This window comes from Anneissia japonica, unplaced genomic scaffold, assembly GCF_011630105.1.
Source record: "Anneissia japonica isolate Jap-2015-1 unplaced genomic scaffold, ASM1163010v1 scaffold5494_len192822_cov183, whole genome shotgun sequence".
Lineage (NCBI taxonomy): Eukaryota > Metazoa > Echinodermata > Crinoidea > Comatulida > Comatulidae > Anneissia > Anneissia japonica.
Window position 1 is genome coordinate 97,716 of NW_022717237.1, and position 24,019 is coordinate 121,734.

Here is a 24,019-nt window from a genome sequence, read left to right on the forward strand (position 1 = left end):
AGTTGAAAATAAATCCACAAAATAAGATAGCTTGAAAAGACTGCAAGTAATTTCAAAGGCTGGGTGTATCCAACTTCGAACAACGTCGAAAAGGGAATGAGGACGTTTGTTAGGGAGACAGTTCGCACGTGGTGCCTTGGGTCGGACTGTTCCATTATTTTCGAAGGGGTGTTCCGTTTTGGGAACAATGGCAATTAGTCGGTTATCCAGGTAAGTATTCACGAAATAGACTGGCACTCTCAGAATTGAAAAATTATTTTAAATGTAAAGTTGATAAAATAAAATTGTATATGCTTAGACCACGAAAGCTCAGACCCTATAAAAACTAAGACCTACCAACTAAATAAATGCAAAACCACCAGATAATATGGTGTAATTATAATAAAGATGATTTCAAAATTGATATCCAAAACTGTTTAACATAAATAAATACACAGATGTAGATGATGCACTTAAAAGTTTTGAAGAAAATTTTCTGACTATTGCTAATAAACATGCTCATGTAAAAGAACACCGTAAAATCCTGCCCATGGATCACTGATCATTTTATTATGCAAATGAGAGAATGTGATTCCATTAGAAACAGAGCTACTGTAACTGAGTTATTATAGTGCTACCTCACCTGTAGCAATAATTGTAAAATTGCACTTTGCCTCATTATCAAACTTGTCAGTTGCTGTATATATTACAGTTGTACTTCCTACAGGATATGATATTCCAGATGAATGTGATGCTGTTATACTTAATAATCCAGTGTTGTCAGTTGCAGTAGGAGGAGTCCAAAATGCAATATTTGTATCATTTGACAACACTATGTCTCCTGGGCAGTCTTTAAGGACAGGTGGTTCAGTATCTTATTATAAAAGAAAGTCAAATATTGTATCAATACACAAATTAAATTTATACTAAAATACTTCTTTGATTGGTGTATACAGTATTTTGTACCTGAAGGAGCTTTTGTCTTGATTGTTTGATTGTTTTTTAATATTCAATATTCATTTCTTATTAAAATATATATTCATAAGAATATTTGGACAACTCATTAAGTTGATTTTGCTAAGTCAACTTATTCCAGTGGGAACCAAAACCAATTAAAATCTGAAAAGTAATTAATAGGATTTTTAATGCGAATAATTAAAACCAAAGAGAAATGAATATAACATATAAAATCAATAACAAGACACTTTCCTATGTAAGTATGTTTTGTGCATAGAATATACAAGTAGTTAATTTAGGTTTTGTAAGACTTTTGAGCACAAATAGAATGATACCATTTAATCTCTGCACAAAACAGACACTGTATTATGTATTCCTATATGTGCACATTGTGAACTACAATATCAAGCCTGGTATTGACATATGGTGTCCAGCAGGCATGTACAATATACCCAATTGTCTATTCTTATACACAAAAAATTATGGCATATAAAGGTGAAAGAAGGGGCTTCATATATCCTGTTTGGCTTTTAATATTCATCAAAAACAGAGGTTGAAAAAATTGGGATAAATTACATGACTATGCTACTATATAGAAATATATATTTTTAAAAATATCATTATTATAAAATGTTGGAATAGTAACAGTAATGACCTAATTACCTTGAATGTCTATAGTAAAGCTACACCGAGCTGTATTTCCAACAGAATCAGTTGCAGTGTAGGTAACCACTGTTTCTCCAAGAACAAATGTTGTATTTGACTGACGTGTATTAGTCAATATCGGTGTTCCAATGTTATCCGTAGCAGATGGTTCAATCCAGTAGGCAGTCCCAGTAGAGAGACCAGGACTAGTTGTGTAGACATTATTACTTGGGCAATAGGTGAAGTTAGGCGCTTGACCATCTGAATGAAAATAAATTAAGTCAAAGACCTGCTACTAAAGTGTAAAAGGTCATTGTGGCTGTTTCATCCAAACAAAATCGATAAACTGTAATTTCTAAAAAATTGTAAATTCTAAAAAAGCCTTAAAAGATTAAAGAACAATTAAGAATGCACATAATAAATGACAAAAATTGCACCCAGTAGAATGATGAAAACTAGAAAAATTGCAATTAAGTATGGTTCTGTTCAAAATATTTGTAATGTGTGACTTAAACGTTGAAATGTTCTTGATTAATTCTAAACTGGTTGGTAGAGTATTCTTTATTGCAGATTAGAAGAGTGTGGAGTGACAATATTGATTTCCTTTTAGTAGAGATAGGAACAATTTTACTCCGTGCTGATGAGTTTTCAGATGTACGTGTAAAATGTTCAGAGAGATATGGTGCAGCTTTATTATTTAATGATTTTAAGTACCTTGCAAAGTCTTAATAGTTTAAATCTATCCTCCACCTTAAAAAGGCCAAGGCTTGGCAATTCATTTTGACCAATATGAGTTCTTGGTCCAAACCATGATGCTGAATTAAAGGCAGTGCATAATAATTGTTTTGTACGTTTGTCCAAACAACCTGATTGACGATAGAGATACCTTATCATTTGCTTTTTTGATAATACTCTAGCAATACAATTACCAGAGACAGAATTATCAAGTACGATATTTAAATATCTGACAGACTTAGAACCATAAGTCTTCTACCAGGAATGAGGACGTTTGTTAGGGAGACGGTTCGTACGTGGCGCCTTGGGTCGGACTATTCCATTTTTTTCGAAGGGGTGTTCCGTTTTGGGAACAATGGCAATTAGTCGGTTATCCAGATAAGTATTCACGAAATAGACCCATAAGTCTTCTACCGGTAATTTTGAAGGATTGTATACTTTTCAGTCTGTTTTTGCTATAAAAAATATAATCAACTTCATTTGGCTGAGGTTAATGGAGAGTTTGTTGTCATTAAGCCATCTCTACATTTATGAAGAGCATCATTAAGTTTGTCGGCAACAATATGGATTGAATGCCATTTTTATATTCAGATTGGTATGTTCAGCTTTTGAACTGGGTTTGAATGTCTGCTGTTTTAACACCAATTTCAACTTATATATTCTGAGACAGGGCCAGGTCACTGCTGTTTCATAAAAATTCAACCAATGTTTCGAGACATGACTGTGGTTGCGCAGTGCGGCATGCTGTGCCATATGTGCTAAAATTTGTAACTAGTGATTATAGTCGCACATCAAGTGTCACCAAAATGCTAACTAGGTTCAGATGGGAATCATTTAATTTTACCAGATTCACAGCGGCACATCTTCAGTAGTATGTCAGAGGCTCCATAAAAGGATCCTCTCACAACCTAGCAGATACCAAAATGCGAATGCATACCAGCGCATCAATGCCAGGACTTCAAGATATCAGTATTCTTTTTTATTTAGAACAATAATTAATTGGAACGAGCTATCCCAATCCCTAACTTCCCTTCAAAACCTTGAGCAATTTGAAACCGCGTTTCAACCTAATTGTGAGTAATCATGAGAAAACACACACGGCTGCACCCCATGGTCTCATGGATCAGTGTTATCCGTTGCCATGCTATACATTGAAGATGAAGATAATAAATGATTTATTAACTGTTGTAATTTTCATAGAACTTAACAAACACATTTCAAATACGAAAAATTCATTCAAATTATTTCTACCAAATTGCTTACCAACCACAGATATTGTAAAAATACAAGTTGCTTTATTATTTGAGGGATCCACAGCTGTATATGTAACTTGAAATGTCCCTAAGTCAGCAGAAGTGTTAGGATAACGTGTAGAAGTGATGTTAGTATCACTATCTGAATTATCTGAGACTGTTGGTTCAATCCATGAAACTATGGTCCTCGAGCTCCCAGTCAGAGTCTCAAATTGCAAATTTGAAGGACAACCTTCAAACATTGGAGCTTCCGCATCTTAAAGAAGACAAAAACATGCATAACGATTTATAATATTGCAATGCATTTTTTTAACATATTAATAACAGCAAAAATAATGATAAATATTACAAAGTGCCTCTATTATTTAAATATATTTATTTTAAAAAAATCTTGAATTTTATTCTGAACATTGTTTCACATTTGCCATGCCACAGGTGACTGGGAGGTCATGGCCAAGAGAGTGGTACCAACACCTACTTAATCAATGGATGATGGCAACAGTTGCAGAGCATGAGATACTTCTCTTCCTTTGATTGCACAAACTCAATCCTAAGCAATAGGACAGTGGATGTAGGAGGCTAAATTACCTACAACTGTAAATGTTAGAATGTTAATAACAATAATAATAATAATAATAATAATAATAATAATAATAATAATAATAATAATAATAAAATATTATAAAACACCAATATTTGAGAGGAATGGCAGCTGAAAGAAAAGGAGTGTTTCAAAGAGTAGCTGAAAAAAAAAATAATGTAGTTTGCAAAGTAATGATGATGAAAATGCTTTTATATAGAACTCATCATTTCATCAATTGGTGATGGTAGGCAAAAAAAAATTGATGGTTATACTGTATTATACAATTAGTTGTTGGACAGATGGATGAGTGACTTAGTGACTTATAATAATAATAATATAGACATTTATATAGCGCCATTTGCCAAAGGATACAAGGCATTTAGATATGTGGACTAGGAACTCGCTAAATTACTTTCTTCTCCCATAATGGTCCCTTCATGTCTGTGCTACCCGGTAACCTGGTACCAGCAACTCTTGTTGGGGCTGTCTGTACCAGCACCGTCTTGAATGATGTACTGGGTTCTTTATAGTGCACATGAACCATTGTGTACACTGGGCCTACGGTTTATAGTCCTTATACAAGAAGACATGTTCTACCACTAGAATCATAGGCGAGCGTGCCATTCCAAACAGTGCCGATATTATGGCTGTTGGTTGCGATTCCCCTGCTAACCGCTCAGCCATTCGATTCACAAAGATTCTAAATGTTTTCGTCGGGAGATTGGATAGGAATGGTACTGTATACCTGCCCTACTTGACGTATTATATACTTGCGAAAAAAATCTTGCAAGTGATTCATGTGGAAATCGAACACACAACCTACAGATAACTAGCCTGGTATATTAACCACTAGACCACCAAGCTTGCACTTAGTGGCTAGTGTTGAATACTGCAATGCCATTTGTAAATTCTAAAATCAAGGAAGTGTTGCAGATTCAGTAGGAACAGCCTTCACCTCACTTGCTATATTGTTGTTTTACTTCAAATATGTTCCTTAACTGTATTTTCTTCTCTTCAAAAGTATTCCTATTTCTCTAATAATAAATGACAATTTAAATTTTTTCTTCTATACCAGTCACATGTGTACAAATGATCTGCCTAAATACATCTTAAATTCTAAAGTCAGTATGTATGCTGACGATACATGCCTTTCCATTTCAAAAGATATAAGTGAAATCAGTACAAAATTAAATGATGATCTAATCATAGTTAATCATCATTGGAACTCCCAAAAACTTGAACAAATATCTAAAATAGACATTGACATTAATATTGATGGGGCTAAGCTAAACAGAGTAAACCAGTGCAACATCTGGGAATCAAAACTGATGATCATGTAAAAACAAATTGATCATGTAAAGAAAAAAGTACTTCCTGGTTTATACTACCTGAGAAAATGTAACAGTCTGTTCCCCCAAAATATCTAATCAATGATCTACAACTCACTCATTGCACCCCCCCATTTAGATTATTGTAATATTGTTTGGGGTAGATGTAAAAAAAATTACAAATTCTCCAAAACAGGGCTAACATCACCAATGTTAGGAGGTCAGACTCAAGCACAGAAGCATTAAGAAAACTAAACTGGATGAATTTTAATAGTAAACAACATATTAATGAAGCAATGATGATGTACAAAATAATAAATAATGAAACACCCAAGTAACTTAAAAATAGATTTCATGAGCACAAACCCACTTATGATACAAGATCAAATGCTACTTTAACCATACCAAAAATTAAGACCGAATATATAAAAAGAAGTTTTACCTATAGTGGAGCAGATATTTGGAACAAACTTGATATCAAAACCAGAAATGCTCCAAATAAAAATATTTTCAAAACAATGATTACTGAGTGTGTACTGAGTAGGCTAATTAAGAATCTTAATTATTGTAAGCCCCAACCTCGTTCTTTTAGTATTAATCCTGTTTATCTTTTAAGTATTCAGTAGTTTTGTAGTCAATTTTTGTTAGTTAAAAGGACAAATGCAACCTTACTTCATTGTAGCTTTGTCATAATTTTGATTTAAATCAAGTTTGTTTTATTAAAGTTTGTTAGACATTTCTTTTTTTTCTTTTTTTTTTTGTACTTGATAGTTTATGGTTTTGTTATTATACAATTGCTTTTGTCAATGTGCATTTTTATTTTTAATTTAGTTTAATAAGTTTTATACAATTATATTTATGTACCTCATAGCCTTTTGTAAGAACACCCAGTGGGTGAAAGAGTCTCGTGAATAAATAAAGATTATTATTATACAAATTTATTTTAACTACAATCACTGAGATTATAGAATGTATATCAATACACATTACCCGATCAACAGTGGAGGGCCCGATTAGACTACTGTAGAGAAAATGTGAGAATAAGAAGAATAGCAAATTTAACCATTACAAAGGTATCCTCCCACTGCCATTGACTCACTATTCCAATAAGCTTCAACAATCAACTTGGAAAATTATATTGGTTGGTATACAAGATTGTTGCTAATGCTAAATAAAATGGAGAAAAGGTACAATATTATTTTTTTTTAGTTTTTAGCTAGGGTATGCACTGCATACTTTGCTTGCACTGACAGTCTACCACTGGATTCAACTGGTATTAAACCGTAAAATGAACGAACTTTTCTTTGATTCATAGAATGATACAATATACCTTTTATGTAAATGACAACTAATTGCATAATAAACACATACCTGCAACAGTGATGGCGAATGAACATTTTCCCACATTTCCAGCAAAATCTGTTGCAGTGTATACTATAGGATATGTACCGATACTTTGATGAGAGTATTGTTGGATATCTGGATAACCTATGGTAATTCCACTTTTACCAGCATTGTCCAATGCAATAGGTTCGCTCCAGCTCACATTACCGTAACTTTCCCCTTCATCTGTCATTACTGTTAAATTTTGTGAAGGACAATTTTCAAATGTTGGAGCCTCACTGTCTGTATTTAATAGAATGACAAAAATAAAATAATAACAATAATAACGTTATCATGCAATTAGAATGAAGTTCAGAGGACATAATAGAAAATAGAATCTGAAGGATGTAATCAGGGAGATGTAAATTCTATAGTGTGCGAAATAACTTGACAACAATTGCTATATGGGTCAGTCATCTTGTTTTATATCTACTTGGTTGCTCAGTGATATGATCAATACATTAATTGTGCATGAGCCTTACCCGCACGTATGAGAATGATTTGCACATAGGATGAATAAACTGATAGTGAATGATGGACTAGAATTTATTATTAGGTAGGTCTAACGTCCTGGTAGACATTCGTTAGAAATGTAGTGTAAGCATTTATGGTGAATTATTTCAACATTACATTGTCCTTTCAGTCTGTAGCCCAGGTGGTCTAGGCTGCATTCATGTTCACCGATGCTGTAGTTGTTAGATTCATTGTGTGTTTAGAGATTGCCGTAGCAAAGAAATATTCATCAATTAAAGCTAATAATTTATTGTTTTATTGTGAAAAGCCATTAAAATCCTACCCCTAAAAAAACAAACCAATATGCAGACGCAGATGTAACTAAGAAAATTAGCTTCTTTTAGTTTTGTGATTCAAATAAATCTGAAAAAACCCTATAATTTATTAATATTTATTCAACTTTCCTTTATGAGGGTGCTCTATAACAGCGACGCTGACTCAAAGAGGCACTCATAAAAATTATAAAAAAACAACACAGTAATGAGTAAAATACAAAAAGCACAATTAAAAAAAAAATAGATTCTCAACAAAATATTGAAATTATTGTAAAAAAACAATACAATATAAAAGTTATTCTCAAAAATCAATAAAATTATAAAAATTTCAATTTGTATAAAATCAATTATTAGCTACATTTAAGTGCTTTTTTAGTTCTCCCTCCAATTAAAGACCACTTTGGGACTGGGTGTTTGGTTTTTAGCAGCTTTGGTCTCTAATTAGAAAAATGAAGATAAAAGACATTTGTTAATTTGGGACCACAGAAAAGTGGTCTTTAATTGGAGGGTCTTTAATTGGAGGTGGTCTTTAATTGGAGGGGTCTTTAATTAGAGGAAGACCAGTATTTTTAAAAAAGTGAATAAAATATAGTTAATGATTGATTTTATACAAAATTTTAGGATTAAGATAGGAGGGACCTTTATAGCTAAAACTACTTTACATAAAAGTGTGTCCGCAAATCAAATCTTAAAGAAAAATGATTACATTATTGACAAACTATGCATACTGTTTATTGATTAATTAAGCAATTAATTGAACAAGTAATTCAGGATCCAAAATACAAGTTCCGAAAAGATTTCAGTCATAGGTTTGGCTGAGTATGCCAGTGTAATAATAATCATTATAAACATGTTATATCGTCATTGCGGACTTATAAAATCCGCATACGCTATAAAACTAAAAGAAAGTGCATACTTTTGGAGTCTGTATTGAGCCCAAAAAATTCGCAATGAAAATATAACGTGTTTATAATAATAATAATAATATTAATAAAAATAATAATAAAACATAGAATTAATAAGGCCATAGAAATTCAAAATAAACAGCATTGTGGAATTCATATGAATGAAAGAGGTACATTGATCATTTAAAACCAAATTAATTAAACTATTTATTTTTTATTTATTTATCAAAACTATATAAAAATAAGGTATTATAGCTGTAAGAAGAGCAGTGGTAGAAAAAACTAATTGCATCATAAGAAATATCAATAGGTCTCCTGTTCCAATTTCAGTAGGTCAAGTTATCTATTTGATTGATCACAAAACGAAGAACTATGACACAAGAAGAAGAAAAGAAACTCTGCCTCTACACTAAACAACATTAAAATATATTACACTTCCATCTTTATCCAATCATCTACAAGGTTCTTTTATGTGCAAATGTGCACAAGCTATAATGATTCTAATGGAAGTGTATTACATACAGGCGCACATTCATTACCTCCAACCACCACATTAAAGATGCAAAAAGCTTTATTTCCTGATGGATCGGTAGCTGTGTAAATAATCTCAGTTTCTCCTGAATATTCTCCTGGGACTTGTGGGCTATTTATCGTTGCGATTCCCGAATTATCTGTTGCAGTTGGCTCATCCCAAGTGACATACGCACTGTTGTTTCTTAGAGGATCTGGAGTAACTGATATGCTATCAGGACAATTCATGATCTTGGGAAGTTCACAATCTGTTGAAAACAATAAAATGATATCATAATTATTGTTGTTAAGTTTATTACTCTGTGGCAAACTAAGCAAGTCTCTTATTTTACATCTACTAAGGACCTTACTCCTAAAGAATATCGTAGCTCTTTGATTTATAAATTTGAATGCCCTGGCTGAGTTACATACTGTAGGAAAGACAGATAGATGTCTTAAGATAAGAACAAATGAGCATGCTCTCAAATCAGATAGCAGTATTCATGAGCACATACAACAATGTGAGGGTTTTAAGCATATTATTTAAATCAATAATACTTTCCTGAAAAAAGTAAATACCTCATCACTCAAGCAAGCTTTAATATTTGATAATACTAAAATTCTGTATGGCTCTCTACATTTGTCACAAATTTTATTTATGGAGGCTTTGGCTATTAGACGTTTTAAGCCTATTTTAAACACTGGGTTGAGAGCATCCGAGGAGCTTTCATTATTTACTTAATTCTGAATTGTAATCATATCACAAGTACTTTTCTTCTACAATACTACAACAGAAATGTGTTATATAATATTACTATTATTATAGTATTGAACCAGGTTATCTGCAACTGAATAATGATCTTAGCAATTCTTCAAATACATGTCTTAAGCTTTTTATTTATTCTTTCTTTATACTGAATATACACTTTCAATACATAGTACTGGTTTCCAAAGTGGTTCAGTTTACTTACCTTTAACTGTAATTGTAAACATACAGAAGCCATTATTTCCAGTGGCATCGGTAGCTGTGTAAGTCACCTCAACCTCACCTATAGTAAATACTGTATTTTGGTCATGTGTACTTGTAACATTGGGCTGCCCATCGTTGTCGTTAGCTGATGGAATGATCCATGTTACCAATGAGGTAGTGTTGCCTGGAATAGCACATTGTACCAATGATGGTGGGCATGAGGTAAACCATGGCGAGGTGTCATCTAAAAAGCCATTAACAGAATGTACATTATTAAAATTGAGCACATCTATTCCTACTGGAAAAAAAAAATTTCAAAGAATAATTAACAGCACATTTTAACGATTTAAATGATACGTATAATTTTTAATTAATTTATTTATTTTTGGTTAATTCTTTTTATTTTTTACTATGATTTTTAATGTATTATAAATTCTAACCATCATGTTTTGTACTCACTTTACTTATTTTTTACTGTATTATATTTTATGTGAAAAGGTTCCCACTTTTGTGTTGGGCCCTTGGCCCATAATTTCCTCTTGGACAGCTTGTCAAACTTGTAATAAATAAATAAATACTGAAAAAACTATAATTTTCATTTCATTTCATTTTATTACATTGAAATATACAGAAGTACAAAGATATATCAAAATACAAAAATATAATAGCGAAAAATGTCATTAAAAATGATTAAGACCACAAATTCAGAAAACAGTACACGAATAATTATTTATAAAAAAAAAAAAAAAAAAGTTACAAAAATATTCATTTATCAAAAATAAACTTTTGAGTTACCTTGAACATCATATACCACTTGTGAAAATTGACAGAAAAAACAGATATTAATGCCAGGATAACCCGTGAAAGTTCATAAGAACTTGTTTCCAATGGGGTCCTAAAATATTACATAGAGACAAAAATGGAGACAGACAAAAGAAGTAGTATATGATGTACAAGATAAAACAATTAATAAAAAAAGAAGACCTACCTAACAGCGTTACCCAAGCTACTGTATATACAAGTTAGATATAGCATATGTGCAATATTACAAATCTAATCTTTTGTCAAGGTGGCGCTTTATTTTTATTTTAAAGCCCCATTCCCGGCAAAATTTCAGTTGTTAAGAAAAATCTAATTTTTGTATAATGTTATAAAGATTTATAAATATACGGAATTGCTAGTTTAACGGAATTTAGACATTCCTAAGAATGAAAAAAATGTGAAATAAGACTGAAATTTGATTTTTTGTGTTCCACACAAAAAATAAATGCGGATGAATTTTCATGTTTGCTTTTGCGATAGGTCGTGAGAAGAAATATCGTAACAAACATTAGCCTATCCATCGCTGCTAGGCTAGGCCTAGCAGCGTTGGATAGGCTCTGTTTGATTTAGGTTCTGTTATCACACATAAAAACGGCCGACATGATATTTTCCGTTGCTAGTAATGACACTTGTGAAATATAATATTTCATAGGAATTATTTCAAATTTGTTAAAAAACTGATTCCGACTGAGATTTTGACACTTAAACAAACATATCTCAGCCTTATTTGAACGACCGCATTGTGTGAGATGCGAAGTACAAAAACTAATCTCATTAGAGAGGGCGCACTTTATTGACTGTATAAAGTATACATAAAAGCGAGAGTATTCCAGTGGATGCGATCTACAACCTCTGAATTTGCCTATTAACGATGAATTCGTCGAGAAAATGGTAATATTTTATGAGAAATAGTCTGTATTTCTCATTTTTTTATTCTTTTGCGTAAACATAAAATTCATGCCAATATTTTTCCATGATTTATAATAATTGGAGTAATGCAAATGCATATTTTCTATAAAAAAAAATTTTTTTTAAAATCAGTTTTTAGTGAAATTTTGCCGGGAATGGGGCTTTAAACATATTGAGTGATGTTGATTGTTTTAGTATGATGGTAGTGAGTTCCATTGTTTGATTGCTGTGTAATAAAATGTTGTATTGTTGGGATGTTTAACAATGGGATACGAAAGTTTAACGAGCTACCTCTAGTAAAATGATTATGTAAACCATTTTGTCGTATGGGCTAAGTTGATGAAAGATTCTGTAAGCGTGACACAATTTAAAGAATTCAAATCTATCCAAAAAAAAATTGAGACCAGAGAGTTGAGAATGACCAACATGTGTCCTGGCACAAGTCCCAAGATTAAACAGATGGCTTTATTTTGTGTTATTTGAAGTTTCTTATAAGCGAGCATTTTGTTTAAAGACGATGACCAGGAAGAAGCATAGTCAATAAAGAATACAATATTTTGATAGAATTTGTTGTTAGAAGATGAGAATGCCATTTAATAAATTTCAATCTAGTGTTTGCTTTCCTGACGACGTTATTCCCAATTTGGTCGCCGGACACATGTTGGTCAATCTCAACTCTGAGATACTTCACAAATGTTTCATTTGTAATTATTTGGCCATTACATTTAATTGAAAACTCATAAAGTCAGGTTCCGGAGGGAAAAAAAATGTTGATATGTTGTAGCACTGACAGGGTTGTCTGAAATATTTTGTGATATTTTAATCAGGAAATTATAAACTGAATAAAAATTGTAAGATGTTCAGTTAGAGTTTACTATTAAATATCTGAGTATTATAGTTAAATGACCTTTTGACATATCTTGCTGTGAATGTTTACACCTTTACAATTACGAACATTAATGAAATGACAAGCTTTTGTTTACATGAGCTTTTGAGTCATATGAATTTCACTGGGTACAAAAACCAAAGATATCAACATATTGCCCTGTATGGAAACAGTATGTAAACTAATAAAGACACCCATCAGACTAGACTCATACCTTGTACAGTGACATCGAATTTGCATATCTGAATATTCCCAGATGTATCTGTGGCAGTGTATATCACTTCAGTTGTTCCCAATGGAAATATACTTCCTGAATCAATGTTACTTGTCACAGACATTATTTCAATATTGTCAGTCACAATTGGTTCATCCCAAACATATGTTGATGTGGTGGTAGCGTTGGTAGCCGATACGGACAAGGATCCTGGGCATTCCATAAACCTAGGAGGTTCATTGTCTAAACACCAACAACAATACAGATTAGAGAATTTCAATGAGGTTCAAATAAACATAAAGTACAAACCTACACATTTTATAAATACAAGATTAAATGACGAAAAACCTGACAAAGACAAAAAGCTGCAAAAATAAATAAATAAATTCTAAGTAGCCATAATCAAGTGCCAATTACATGCCACATAAAGCTGCTTACTTCTGTGGCGAATCATTTTCTATCTACTGTATAATCTTAGACTTATCGTCTTATTGGTGGGACATCGACAATGAGTATGCTGTGAACGCTTTTACCAAGTGTCAAGGGGTCCGAGAATCCAAAACGGTTAGGAACTACTGCCCATTCAATACCATCTCACCAATTTCATTGGTGATGTAATCACCAATGAAACGTGAACATGAACCCACTATTTGGCTGTTATTTTGCATTTTACACATGTGCTGTTCATGTGGTTTTCCTATTATTATCTTACTACAAATACAAAAGTAAATTTAAATTCCGAAATACTATCATAATCGTACTACAAATATAAAAAATACAGTAATGACTACTGTGGATCAGCAAATTGGGTTCTAGCTTTTTATCGCCAGTTGCATCAATGCTACCACCAGCTGCATTGACACTACTGTTTACTTTGTGGTCTGGCTAGCAATTTTGTAGACTCCAGCACTGTGGTTCAGCACCGAGTCGATAGCTCATTTTTTGGTGTTTTCTGTGTTTTTTCGTACATAATATGCCAAAACCACACTAAAACCGACCCTACTCACTCGATACGTTTTCAATAGTAACCAAATGTGTAAGGCTCATTCAGCAGTTTTCAAGTATATAAGCTGACTGAGATTTGTGCTTAAGTGAGTTTATAGTAAGATAAAAAGCATTAACAAATTATTATTATTATTATAATGATGCAATCATCAGCAAAGAGCCATATAAATAAATTAGAAACTTTAGAAGAGCCAAGTACTATCCCTGATGAATTGCTGAGGATAACTTTCTAATCCAATGACTACTTCACTGGAAGCAGGGCCATCTAAGATTCAACTCTGAGAGGTCTTTTTATTGAGTCCCTACACAAGTTCATACTATGTTGTCCGTTTAGTTCCAAAACTCGACGATACAATTCTCGTGTATAATGGTGAAAGGATTGGTAGGAACAGGGCCGCAACATGAACGCACCTTTCTTGACCCACTCACTGAAAAGATGGCAAGGAAGATAATACCGAATTGACACTAAGTAAAAGTGACGAATCTTTCCTCTTACAAATGCTATTTAACATAAACACTGAAGAAAATACTACGAATGATATCCTTACTGAAAATTGTTTTGTCTTTGAAAGCAACAAAGGTTTGAGTGTAATGGGTCTCAATATTGTTACACTTACAGGTAAATTTGACAATTTCAAACATTTAATTGAGAATAATTCGATTGATGTAATTGCATTGAATGAAACAAGGCTTGATAATACCATAAGTGATCGTGATGTCAACATTAATGAATACGATATATATAGAAAAGATCGAAACAGGGAAGGAGGGGGAGTAGCTATGTATATAAATTGTAATGTTGGATTCACACATAATTTAAGGAATGACCTCATGGATTCAGAATTAGAGATGATGATTGTGGAAATTAGACAGCCAAATACTAAACCAATCCTCGTACTTGCATGGTATCGTCTCCAAACTCAGAGATGAGTGTTTTTGATAAGGTCAGTAATGTTCTTGAAAAAATTGAGAGTACCAATTATGAAATTACTGTATTATGATTGGTGACCTAAATTGTGACCTCATGTCACCAAACAAGACATGTTACACTACAAGAATGATTGATTTAACTAATAGTTTCCATCTCCATTAATTAATTTCTGAACCGACAAGAGTAACACAAAACAGTAGGACCCTTATAGATCATATTTACACGTCAACTCCTAACAAAATTAATAATTCAGGTGTTCTTCATACTGGTATCAGTGATCACTCCGCAGTTTTCGTAATTCTTGGTAGGGAGAAGAAAGTAAATCGTAAACACAAATTCAAAACATGTAGAAATTACAAACATTTTGATGTAAATAAGTTTAAACAGGATATGCAAAATCTAAACTGGCAAGAACTTTAAAGCTTGTGGTAATGTTGATGATGCGGTAGACTACTTTGAAATCCAGTTTTTAAAAGTAGCAAATAGACATGCCCCCCCCCCCTTAAGAAGAAGAGAGTTCGTCATCAAAGCAGCCCATGGCTAACAGATGAGTTAATAAATTTGATGCGTGAGCCTGACATGCAAAAGAAAAAAGCACATAAACATAGTCTTCCTGAAAACTGGTCGCAATATCGCTCACTAAAAAACAAAGTCAATGCTAAAATAAAAAAGTGCAAAATGGATTACTTTTCTGAGAACTTAAATACTAATGACATTAAAAAAATCTGGAAAACCATTAAACACATTGTACCTTCCAAAAGTTGAAAATGAGCAAACATCTGATCATACCAAAATTGCTAATACTCTGAATGAATTTTTCTCCAAAGTAGGTCCTAATCTTGCTAAACATTTTCCTGAATGTGAGCCATTAGATGAAACTAATGACAACATACATGTAGATTACAAAGACAAATTCTTTTTTAATTATGTTGATGAAGAATATATTTTAAAACAACTCAGTTTACTCACTCCAAATAAAGCAACAGGGAGCGATAAACTACCCACCAAATTAGCCAAGGCTGCTGTAAATTCAATTGTAGGTCCACTTACATAGGCCTACATTGTAAACCTATCTCTATCTAGAGGCCAATTCCCACTTAAATGTAAAAACGCTAGAGTTTGCCCTGTATTTAAAGGTGGCGATAGGTCTAAGGCAAATAACTACAGACCAATATCAATTTTGTCTGTTTTGTCGAAGGTACTGTACTTGAAAGGGCAGTGTTTGATCAAGTGTACCAATTTATTATTCAAAATGACATGATCTATGTGTGCCAGTCAGGTTTCCGACCAAATCATTCAACTATGACCTCATTAATTAATGTCACAGAAGACTGGATAAATGCTATTGACTGTGGGCAATATACAGGTCTAGTAATGCTAGACCTTAAAAAAGAATTTGATACGGTCGATCATAAAAATCTTATTGACAAACTCAAAACATTTAAGCTTGATCAAGTTGTTATCAAATGGTTTGAAAATTATTTAAGCGACTGTTCACATTCAACTCATATAAATGGGGTACAATCGAATGATTGTAAAAGTGTTTGCGGAATACCCCAAGGTTCTATCTTGGGGCCGCTATTATTTATGTTATATGTGAATGATTTGCCCAAAAGTGTTCTTAATGTCAAAATAAGTATGTATGCCGATGACACAATAGTTTATTATTCATCTGCAGATATTCACAGTCTCATTGAGACCCTCAATACAGACCTTGAACGTATCAGAAAATGGCTAATTAACAATAAGCTTACATTGAATGTAAACAAAACCGAGTGTATGTTTATTGGTACACAACAAAAACTTTCAAAGCTTTCAAATGTTGATCTCAATTTACATATTGAGAATACTTGTTTGAAAAGAGTTGAAAACTGTAAACACCTTGGTGTATATATTGATGAGAACTTGTCATGGAACAAGCAGATTGAAAATGTAAAAAGTAAAGTTCTACCGGGCCTGTACTACCTAAAGAAGACTTCTGGATTTCTATCACAAGACCAGCAATCTCTCATGTATAAAGCAATCATTGCCCCCCACTTTGACTACTGTAATGTGGTGTGGGGTAGATCCTATCAAAACCTAAAATATAAATTACAAGTTCTACAAAACAGAGCTGCAAAAATAATTTTAAAAAAGAAGAGAGATGAGTCAAGTACACAAGCCCTGCAGAACTTAAAATGGGAAAACCTTGAAACTAAATTGTATCATTGTTAAGCTGTCACTATGTACAAGATTTTCCATAATCTAGCACCATCTTATCTGAATAAGCACTTTGCACTCAAAGAAAAAATGTATAATACACGATCCAGTGATGTTCTTGAGGTAAAAAAAACCCAACACTACCTATAAGGAGAAAAGTTTCAGTCACCATGGTGCTAAGTTATGGAACAATCTTACAGATGATGTAAGAACTGCACCAAATGTCAGAACCTTCAAAAAGCTTTTGTAAACTAAAATTAACAAGTGTTACTGGTGCTTGTTCTTTGTAAATTGTGTGTTTTACAGTACCTGTATTCTTTTCCTTTTATCGTTTTTTATATTGTTATAATGGCATCACGGCCTTGTTGAAAAACACCGGTTGGGTGATACAAGCTTCCGTGTGTAAATAAAGATTTTATTATTATTATTATGTCCATTTCATATCGAATACGTGACAAAGTTCAACAGGAACTTCCATGGTATTTTTTATTAAACAAAATTACAATATTATCAATAATACATACCTGTGATAGTTACAGTCACAATACATGTAGCTTCATTGCCAGCAACATCACGTGCTGTATATACAACATCTGTTTCACCAAATGGAAATATATTCCCCACATAATCGTCTGTGATTGTTGGTTGGTTACCTGAATTGTCTGTTGCCGATAATGATGGTAGAGAAACTGTACTAACATTACTTCTAACATCTGTAGTGCCATTCACTGACAATCCAGCACAATTGGTAAATACAGGAGCATCATTATCTGACAGAGAAGGACAAATTTATACTTCCAGTTGTAATATTTTTATAAAAATCATTTTTGTAGAGTGCTTCACATTTAGGTTGATCAACTTAGAAACGTCTGCTTATAAGTTATCATTTTAATTGCAATGTTATTAGATAGCTGCTGCTGCTGCACAATCCATCAAATATATTTCCCTGCATAAAATTACATTTGGAAAATCAATTAGGCATAAAAAAAAAACTAATAATCATGGATTTATTTAAGAATACAAATATATGATGGATTGATCCATTGGAGGATTGATTGACAAAATTCATAATCATCACAAATAATTCAACTGTTATATATCTGAATAATTTTACCTTCAACTGTAAGGTTAAAGAAGCAGGATACATAATTTCCAGACGGATCAATGGCTGTATAATTAACTAGCGTTGTTCCATCCAAAACAGTTAAAGACACACCTGGGTTATGTGTGATTAATGTGGTCATAACAACATCATTGTCAGCAAATATTGGAGGCGTCCAAATGAAGGTCACAAATGAGCCAACTCCTGTTTGGCTCATTGGGCAGTTGTTGGTCAAACGGGGTGGTTCAACATCTGTAATTAAAATTAAGTCAATGGTACCAGATGTAAGATTTTTCAGTTACATTTAATTACCAGGTTGTGACATATTTATTCCAAATATAAGAAATAATTACTGAAACAAAAAAGTCATTAAAATATCCCAAAATTTTATTTTAAATATTCAATTTGAATTTATTCAAAGATCACAAATGAACTGAATTGCAGGTCATGTACATTATACAATAAAAATCCATTAAATTAAAAAGTAAAATTGGATAGTGCAACATCTTAAACAAATTAAAGTACTCAATAGAGGTAATAGCAAATATCATATTTAACCATTAGAGTGTGCATTGAATTTTAGTACAAATATAGTTAAGGTGACCTAAAAAATAAAATTACATACTACTGTCATAATAGTAATATATAATATTATATCTCCTAAAGTGGCAATTTTTATTTGCCGTTTTTGGATAATGTTTGAATAAAATACATATTTAACTAAAATAATATTGTACGACACAATATCAATAGTATAATATAGATTTTTTATACTTCACTTCGTATCTAACAGAATGAAATAACACTAATTATAAGTCAATCCTGATGTCATCATCGCAACTCCGAATGTTATTTTCCTATCCCCAACCATGCACAAATTTCCATTAGCGCATGGTTTCATTTGCTTAATCTTTCATTCATAAAACTAGGTTTATTAGGACCTGAAAAAATCCCTTCAAATTTAATAATATGTATGAACAATTTAGGAATGCCTTGAATCAATAAACCCTAATAAACTAAAAAAATGAAAATTTAATAGGAATATTTAAGGTCTCCATTTGAAAGATACAAGGAACAAATTGAAATGTAGGCAGTAGGCCTAGCATAGCTTAGGCCTAGATCGATTTATAGGCCTAGATGAAATCATCACACAATTTTACCTGTACGCACCAACACCAAAAATGTGATTTCTGTATTCTCTCAAATGCTTGAAAAAATTATTTCTTAAAGAAATGTCTATTAAAATAGAAAACTCATAACAAGTTGAAACACTCAAATATTATTCATCATACTGCTATGTAAACATACATACCATTTAAACTACACTGCTGAGCTAGCACGCACCACAGCAACAATCTGCACACACAAATATACTGACCTATACTGACCATATCACTACAACAACCGATGTTTACTACAACAGTTTGATTATAAAACTAACATTAAAAGATGGCAATTGACTTTTAAAGCAATTAGAATAATGCTCATCTATAAATATATGGCAATTACTGTATTATATTTAGGTTAGATTAATGCATTCAAGGAATTCCTTTGGGGCTTGCAGGCCCTCAGGAATTTTCATGCATTATTCTAACCTCTAATAATTTTTTACATAGTGTATGATACGTAACTTCATGAGAAGTTATCCTGCCGTTACAGAAATTGAACCAAGGACCCAAGGATTAGAAGGCAAGCATCTTTCCACTAAGCTTTACAACTCCACTTGTACATAACAGTACTGAATATCAATGTTACCTCTTTTCACCAAAGAGAACAAGCAGGTACTTTGAGGCAGTGGCGGTGCCAGCAGGGGGCTTGAGCCCCCACCGGACAGGTCAAGCCACCCTGCCGGACACAGCTTGTTGGGCAGTCAGACCATAGAACATGTCAAAATAGGCCCACACCAAGGCAACACATGTCTGTCACAGTCTGAGAGTGCCATTTTCGGCCATCCAGAGGTTGAAATTCTTTAAAAAAAATCTCATTTGGGAGGGGGAACCTCCTCTCAATCCCTTCTTCCAGCTCGAGCCTACGAGCTCAATCCCCCCTGCTGCAACTTAGCCCCCCCCCCTGAGAAAATATATCCTAGAGCCGCCACTGCTTTGAGGGTTTAATGATGCCATGCACTGAATACCCCAGATGCAATGTTATGAAATTTAATGATGCCAATGCTCTGAATACCTAGATGCAATCTTATGAAATACTCCCCATACTTGTTTAACCACTTATACGTTATGTCCTATATAAGGTCAAATTTTAGAGGTTCAAACTTACCAACTATTGTAACATTGAATGAGCAGTTTGCTTTGTTCCCTTGTGTGTCACTAGCTGTTAGCAGTACCAAATCGACACCAATCATAAATGCTTCACCACTTGCTGGACTTGAAATAATACTAGGAATTCCATAGTTGTCGGAGGCTATAGGATCTGGCCAGGTAACAACAGCATATGGCAATTGTGGACTTGTAAAGTTCAATATATCATCCGGACAGTAGTCAAACTGAGGTGGCAGCACATCTTATCATTGAAGAAATAAATTGAAATCATTGATATGATTTAATGCTGAAGTTTATAAAAAAAGATGAGCACACATCAAAAACACAGTTTGTCATAATGCAAAATCAACTGCAGTTGGGTGGAATCACAATAATAATTAATTCATAAAATATGATTAGGAAAATAAATGAAATGTAAATAATATTACTCAGCTGTAAACCTATAAATACAAAAGTACAATACTGGCCTACCTTTAACAAATATAGTAAAGGAGCATTCAGCTGAATTGCCAAAATTATCAGAGGCAATGTAATTCTGTGGATGTTCACCAATTTCAAATATATCTTCCGAAGGAGGGCCTAGCAGAGAGGAAACTGCGTCGTTATCTTCTGCTTCTGGATGATCCCACTCAACAAAAGCTGAAGAATTATAGCCATAAGGAACAACAGTTGTGTCATTAGGACAAGAGATGAAAACAGGTAATTCATTGTCTGCAAATACAATTGGAGGAAATTGTTTTTGTTAGTAATTGCCGTTCTCAATCATGGAAACTGAATAAAGAACTAATCCAAAGAAGTTATTAATCAGACTAATTACTTTTGTTTAAATTCACATTCTTTGGTATTTGTCTGATTTCGCTATTTTAAATTATTGTTAGTACAACTGCTATTGCAATATCAAAAACTAGTCGTCATTTGTGACGTCATTATTTTCAATTTCCAAATGATTCTTCTATCAAGGAGCAGCCTTCTTGTGTGTAAAAAGATCAAAGCTGTTGCTTTAACAATGTGATCAATCTTTTGTTGTGAGGTCAAGTTCTGCTAAACATGTGAACACAACAAATCTAATGCTCTGTTCACACTAGCACATTTTACATGGCAAATTTGTGATGTGGTGATATGTGGCCATAAGAATTTCATATGACACCCAAATATGGGTATATCACATTTATTTGTCACATAAATTTGACAGTGTGTAGAGACCTTAACAAATCTAAACTAATTACAAATAACTTCAAATTCAAATATAAGTTTAGCCAAGAAATTGTGAAACAGTGGTCAAGAAAGCATCAGGCAGCTAGGACCTACATCGAAATGCAGACGGTGAGAGACAACTTTTACGTGTGGAACAACATTCTGATAACAGAATCACCTGATAGTTTCGACTGATTTTTTAAGTGCTTTAAGAAATGCTTTGATCCTTGGCATATGTAGTATGGTCACAAGTAATCTAATAACAGAATTTCAGATACCTGGATAGATGAATCTTCACCAATCAATATTATTGCATATGTTATTGACCTTTTCGATAACTCAACTTACAGGCCTACTATACTATTGGAGCATTTAGAATTTTGCATACCTTCTACTACTCTATGGAAGCATTTGGCATAATGTTACCTATAGTTCCCTAAAATATGGAAACATAGCATTTGGCATATTTTTGCTCCCTTTGATGAGGTGTCCCTGCCAAGGGCCACACCCACCTCAGTCTCATTGTGGCTATAAGTGAGCAAAATTTTAAGAATCAGCTCTTCTAAATGCCTGTCAAATTTATCAAAAATACTTAATGATTAATCATAGCTGGGCATTGGCATACTGGCTGATAACCCCTACATGTGATTGGAGCACCATTTTTTACAACTGTTGTGGGGGAAATGCATTATTTGTCAGGAAATGCTTAATTTTTCTGCAGAGATATTTTTTTGTTTTTGTACAAATCTACGGTATGTTGCCTGGGGGGGGGGAATATTATATATATATATCTGTCTCTTATACACATCTAGATGTGTATAAGAGACATTCCTCAGTGGCGAGTGAGTGAGGGTAGAAAAAGCTAGATGGTATAAAGTGAGAATTTCATGCAAGCATGATTGGAAACAATAGGCTGGGTGAGGGTGAGATTAGAATAAACAGCCTAAACAAGTAAATATATGTGTATATATATATATATATATATATACACATATACATAAATAAAATTCATACATAAATGATGGTCCATAAACAACAGTGACTCGCTGGCATACAATATACCATTTGTTATGTATTTCTATGTCTTGATGATTCATTTATTTTCTCTTGGGATTTGACTGGTGATAGCATAGACACACACGTAGCTCACCTAAAACTGTCACGGTAAATATACACTGACCAATACTCAAAGAAGTATCTCTTGCTGTGTATATTACAGTCTCTGGCATGTTGATATAGAATGTAGAGTTGGGTTCTTTGTTACTACTGATCACTGGTATGCCATTGTTGTCAACAGCTATTGGCATTGACCAATCAACAACTGCAAAATTTGTTCCTGGATCATTAGGAACTTGTATATTATCTGGACAGTAGGTAAATCTTGGTACTACAGCATCTGTAAAAATGTTGAGAGTTTCTAATGACTAATTGTCATTTATATATTGTAATACATAATACATAATCAAATTATTAGTTATCAAGGTATTGTTGTATCTGCGACTGTTTAAATGTTGGTGCACAAACCATTATTTAAAGCCCCATTCCCGGCAAAATTTCAATTTTTAAAAAAAATCTAATTTTTGTATAATGTTATAAAGATTTATAAATATAATACGGAATTGCTAGTTTAACTGAATTTAGACATTCCTAAGAATGAAAAAAATGTAAAATAAGACTGAAATTTGATTTTTTGTGTTCCACACAAAAAATAAATGCGGATGAATTTTAGTGTTTGATTTTGCGACAGGTCGTGAGAAGAAATATCGTAGGCGCCGAAAACATTAGCCTATCTAACACTGCTAGGCTAGGCCTAGCCTTACCTCGATTTAGGTTCTGTCATCACACATTTATCACACATAAAAACGGCCGACATGATATTTTCCGTTGCTAGTATTGACACTTGTGAATATAATATTTCATAGGAATTATTTCAAATTTGTTAAAAAACTGATTCTGACTGAGATTTTGACACTTAAACAAACATACTCAACCTAACCGAACGAACGCATTGTGCGAGATGCGAAGTAAAAAAACTGATCTCACTAGAGAGGGCGCACTTTATTGACTGTATAAAGTATACATGAAAGCGAGAGTATTCCAGTGGATGCGATCTACAACCTCTGAATTTGCCTAGTAACGATGAATTCGTCGAGAAAATGGTAATATTTTATGAGAAATAGTCTGTATTTCTCATTTTTTTTTATTCTTTTGCGTAAAACTAAAATTCATGCCAATATTTTTCCATGATTTATAATAATTGGAGTAATGGAAATGCATATTTTCTAAAAAAGTCAATTTTTAGTGAAATTTTGCCGGGAATGGGGCTTTAATCATACCAGATTTGATTTGATTTATTAGGTAGTCAACACATAAAAAATGTATTAAACAATGACAATGGAAACAAAAATACAATTTTCTATTTTCCTTATAGTGTACAAACAAATA

General features: G+C 32.9%; 1 protein-coding gene across 1 annotated transcript in view; it reads right to left on the reverse strand.

The window, feature by feature from the left end:
- The window catches only part of LOC117110159 (hyalin-like), a 77,608-nt gene that overhangs the window by 47,787 nt on the left and 5,802 nt on the right, over window positions 1–24,019 (reverse strand). Inside the window, exons 7-18 of the mRNA XM_033252772.1 lie at window positions 22,725–22,970; window positions 20,852–21,091; window positions 20,379–20,621; window positions 18,117–18,356; window positions 17,527–17,772; window positions 12,868–13,110; window positions 10,038–10,280; window positions 9,096–9,335; window positions 6,852–7,106; window positions 3,580–3,825; window positions 1,600–1,842; window positions 623–853 (exon numbers count right to left, since the gene is read on the reverse strand). Of these exons, the coding sequence (XP_033108663.1) occupies window positions 623–853; window positions 1,600–1,842; window positions 3,580–3,825; window positions 6,852–7,106; window positions 9,096–9,335; window positions 10,038–10,280; window positions 12,868–13,110; window positions 17,527–17,772; window positions 18,117–18,356; window positions 20,379–20,621; window positions 20,852–21,091; window positions 22,725–22,970 (2,916 nt within the window). The remainder of the gene's footprint in view (window positions 1–622; window positions 854–1,599; window positions 1,843–3,579; window positions 3,826–6,851; window positions 7,107–9,095; window positions 9,336–10,037; window positions 10,281–12,867; window positions 13,111–17,526; window positions 17,773–18,116; window positions 18,357–20,378; window positions 20,622–20,851; window positions 21,092–22,724; window positions 22,971–24,019) is intronic.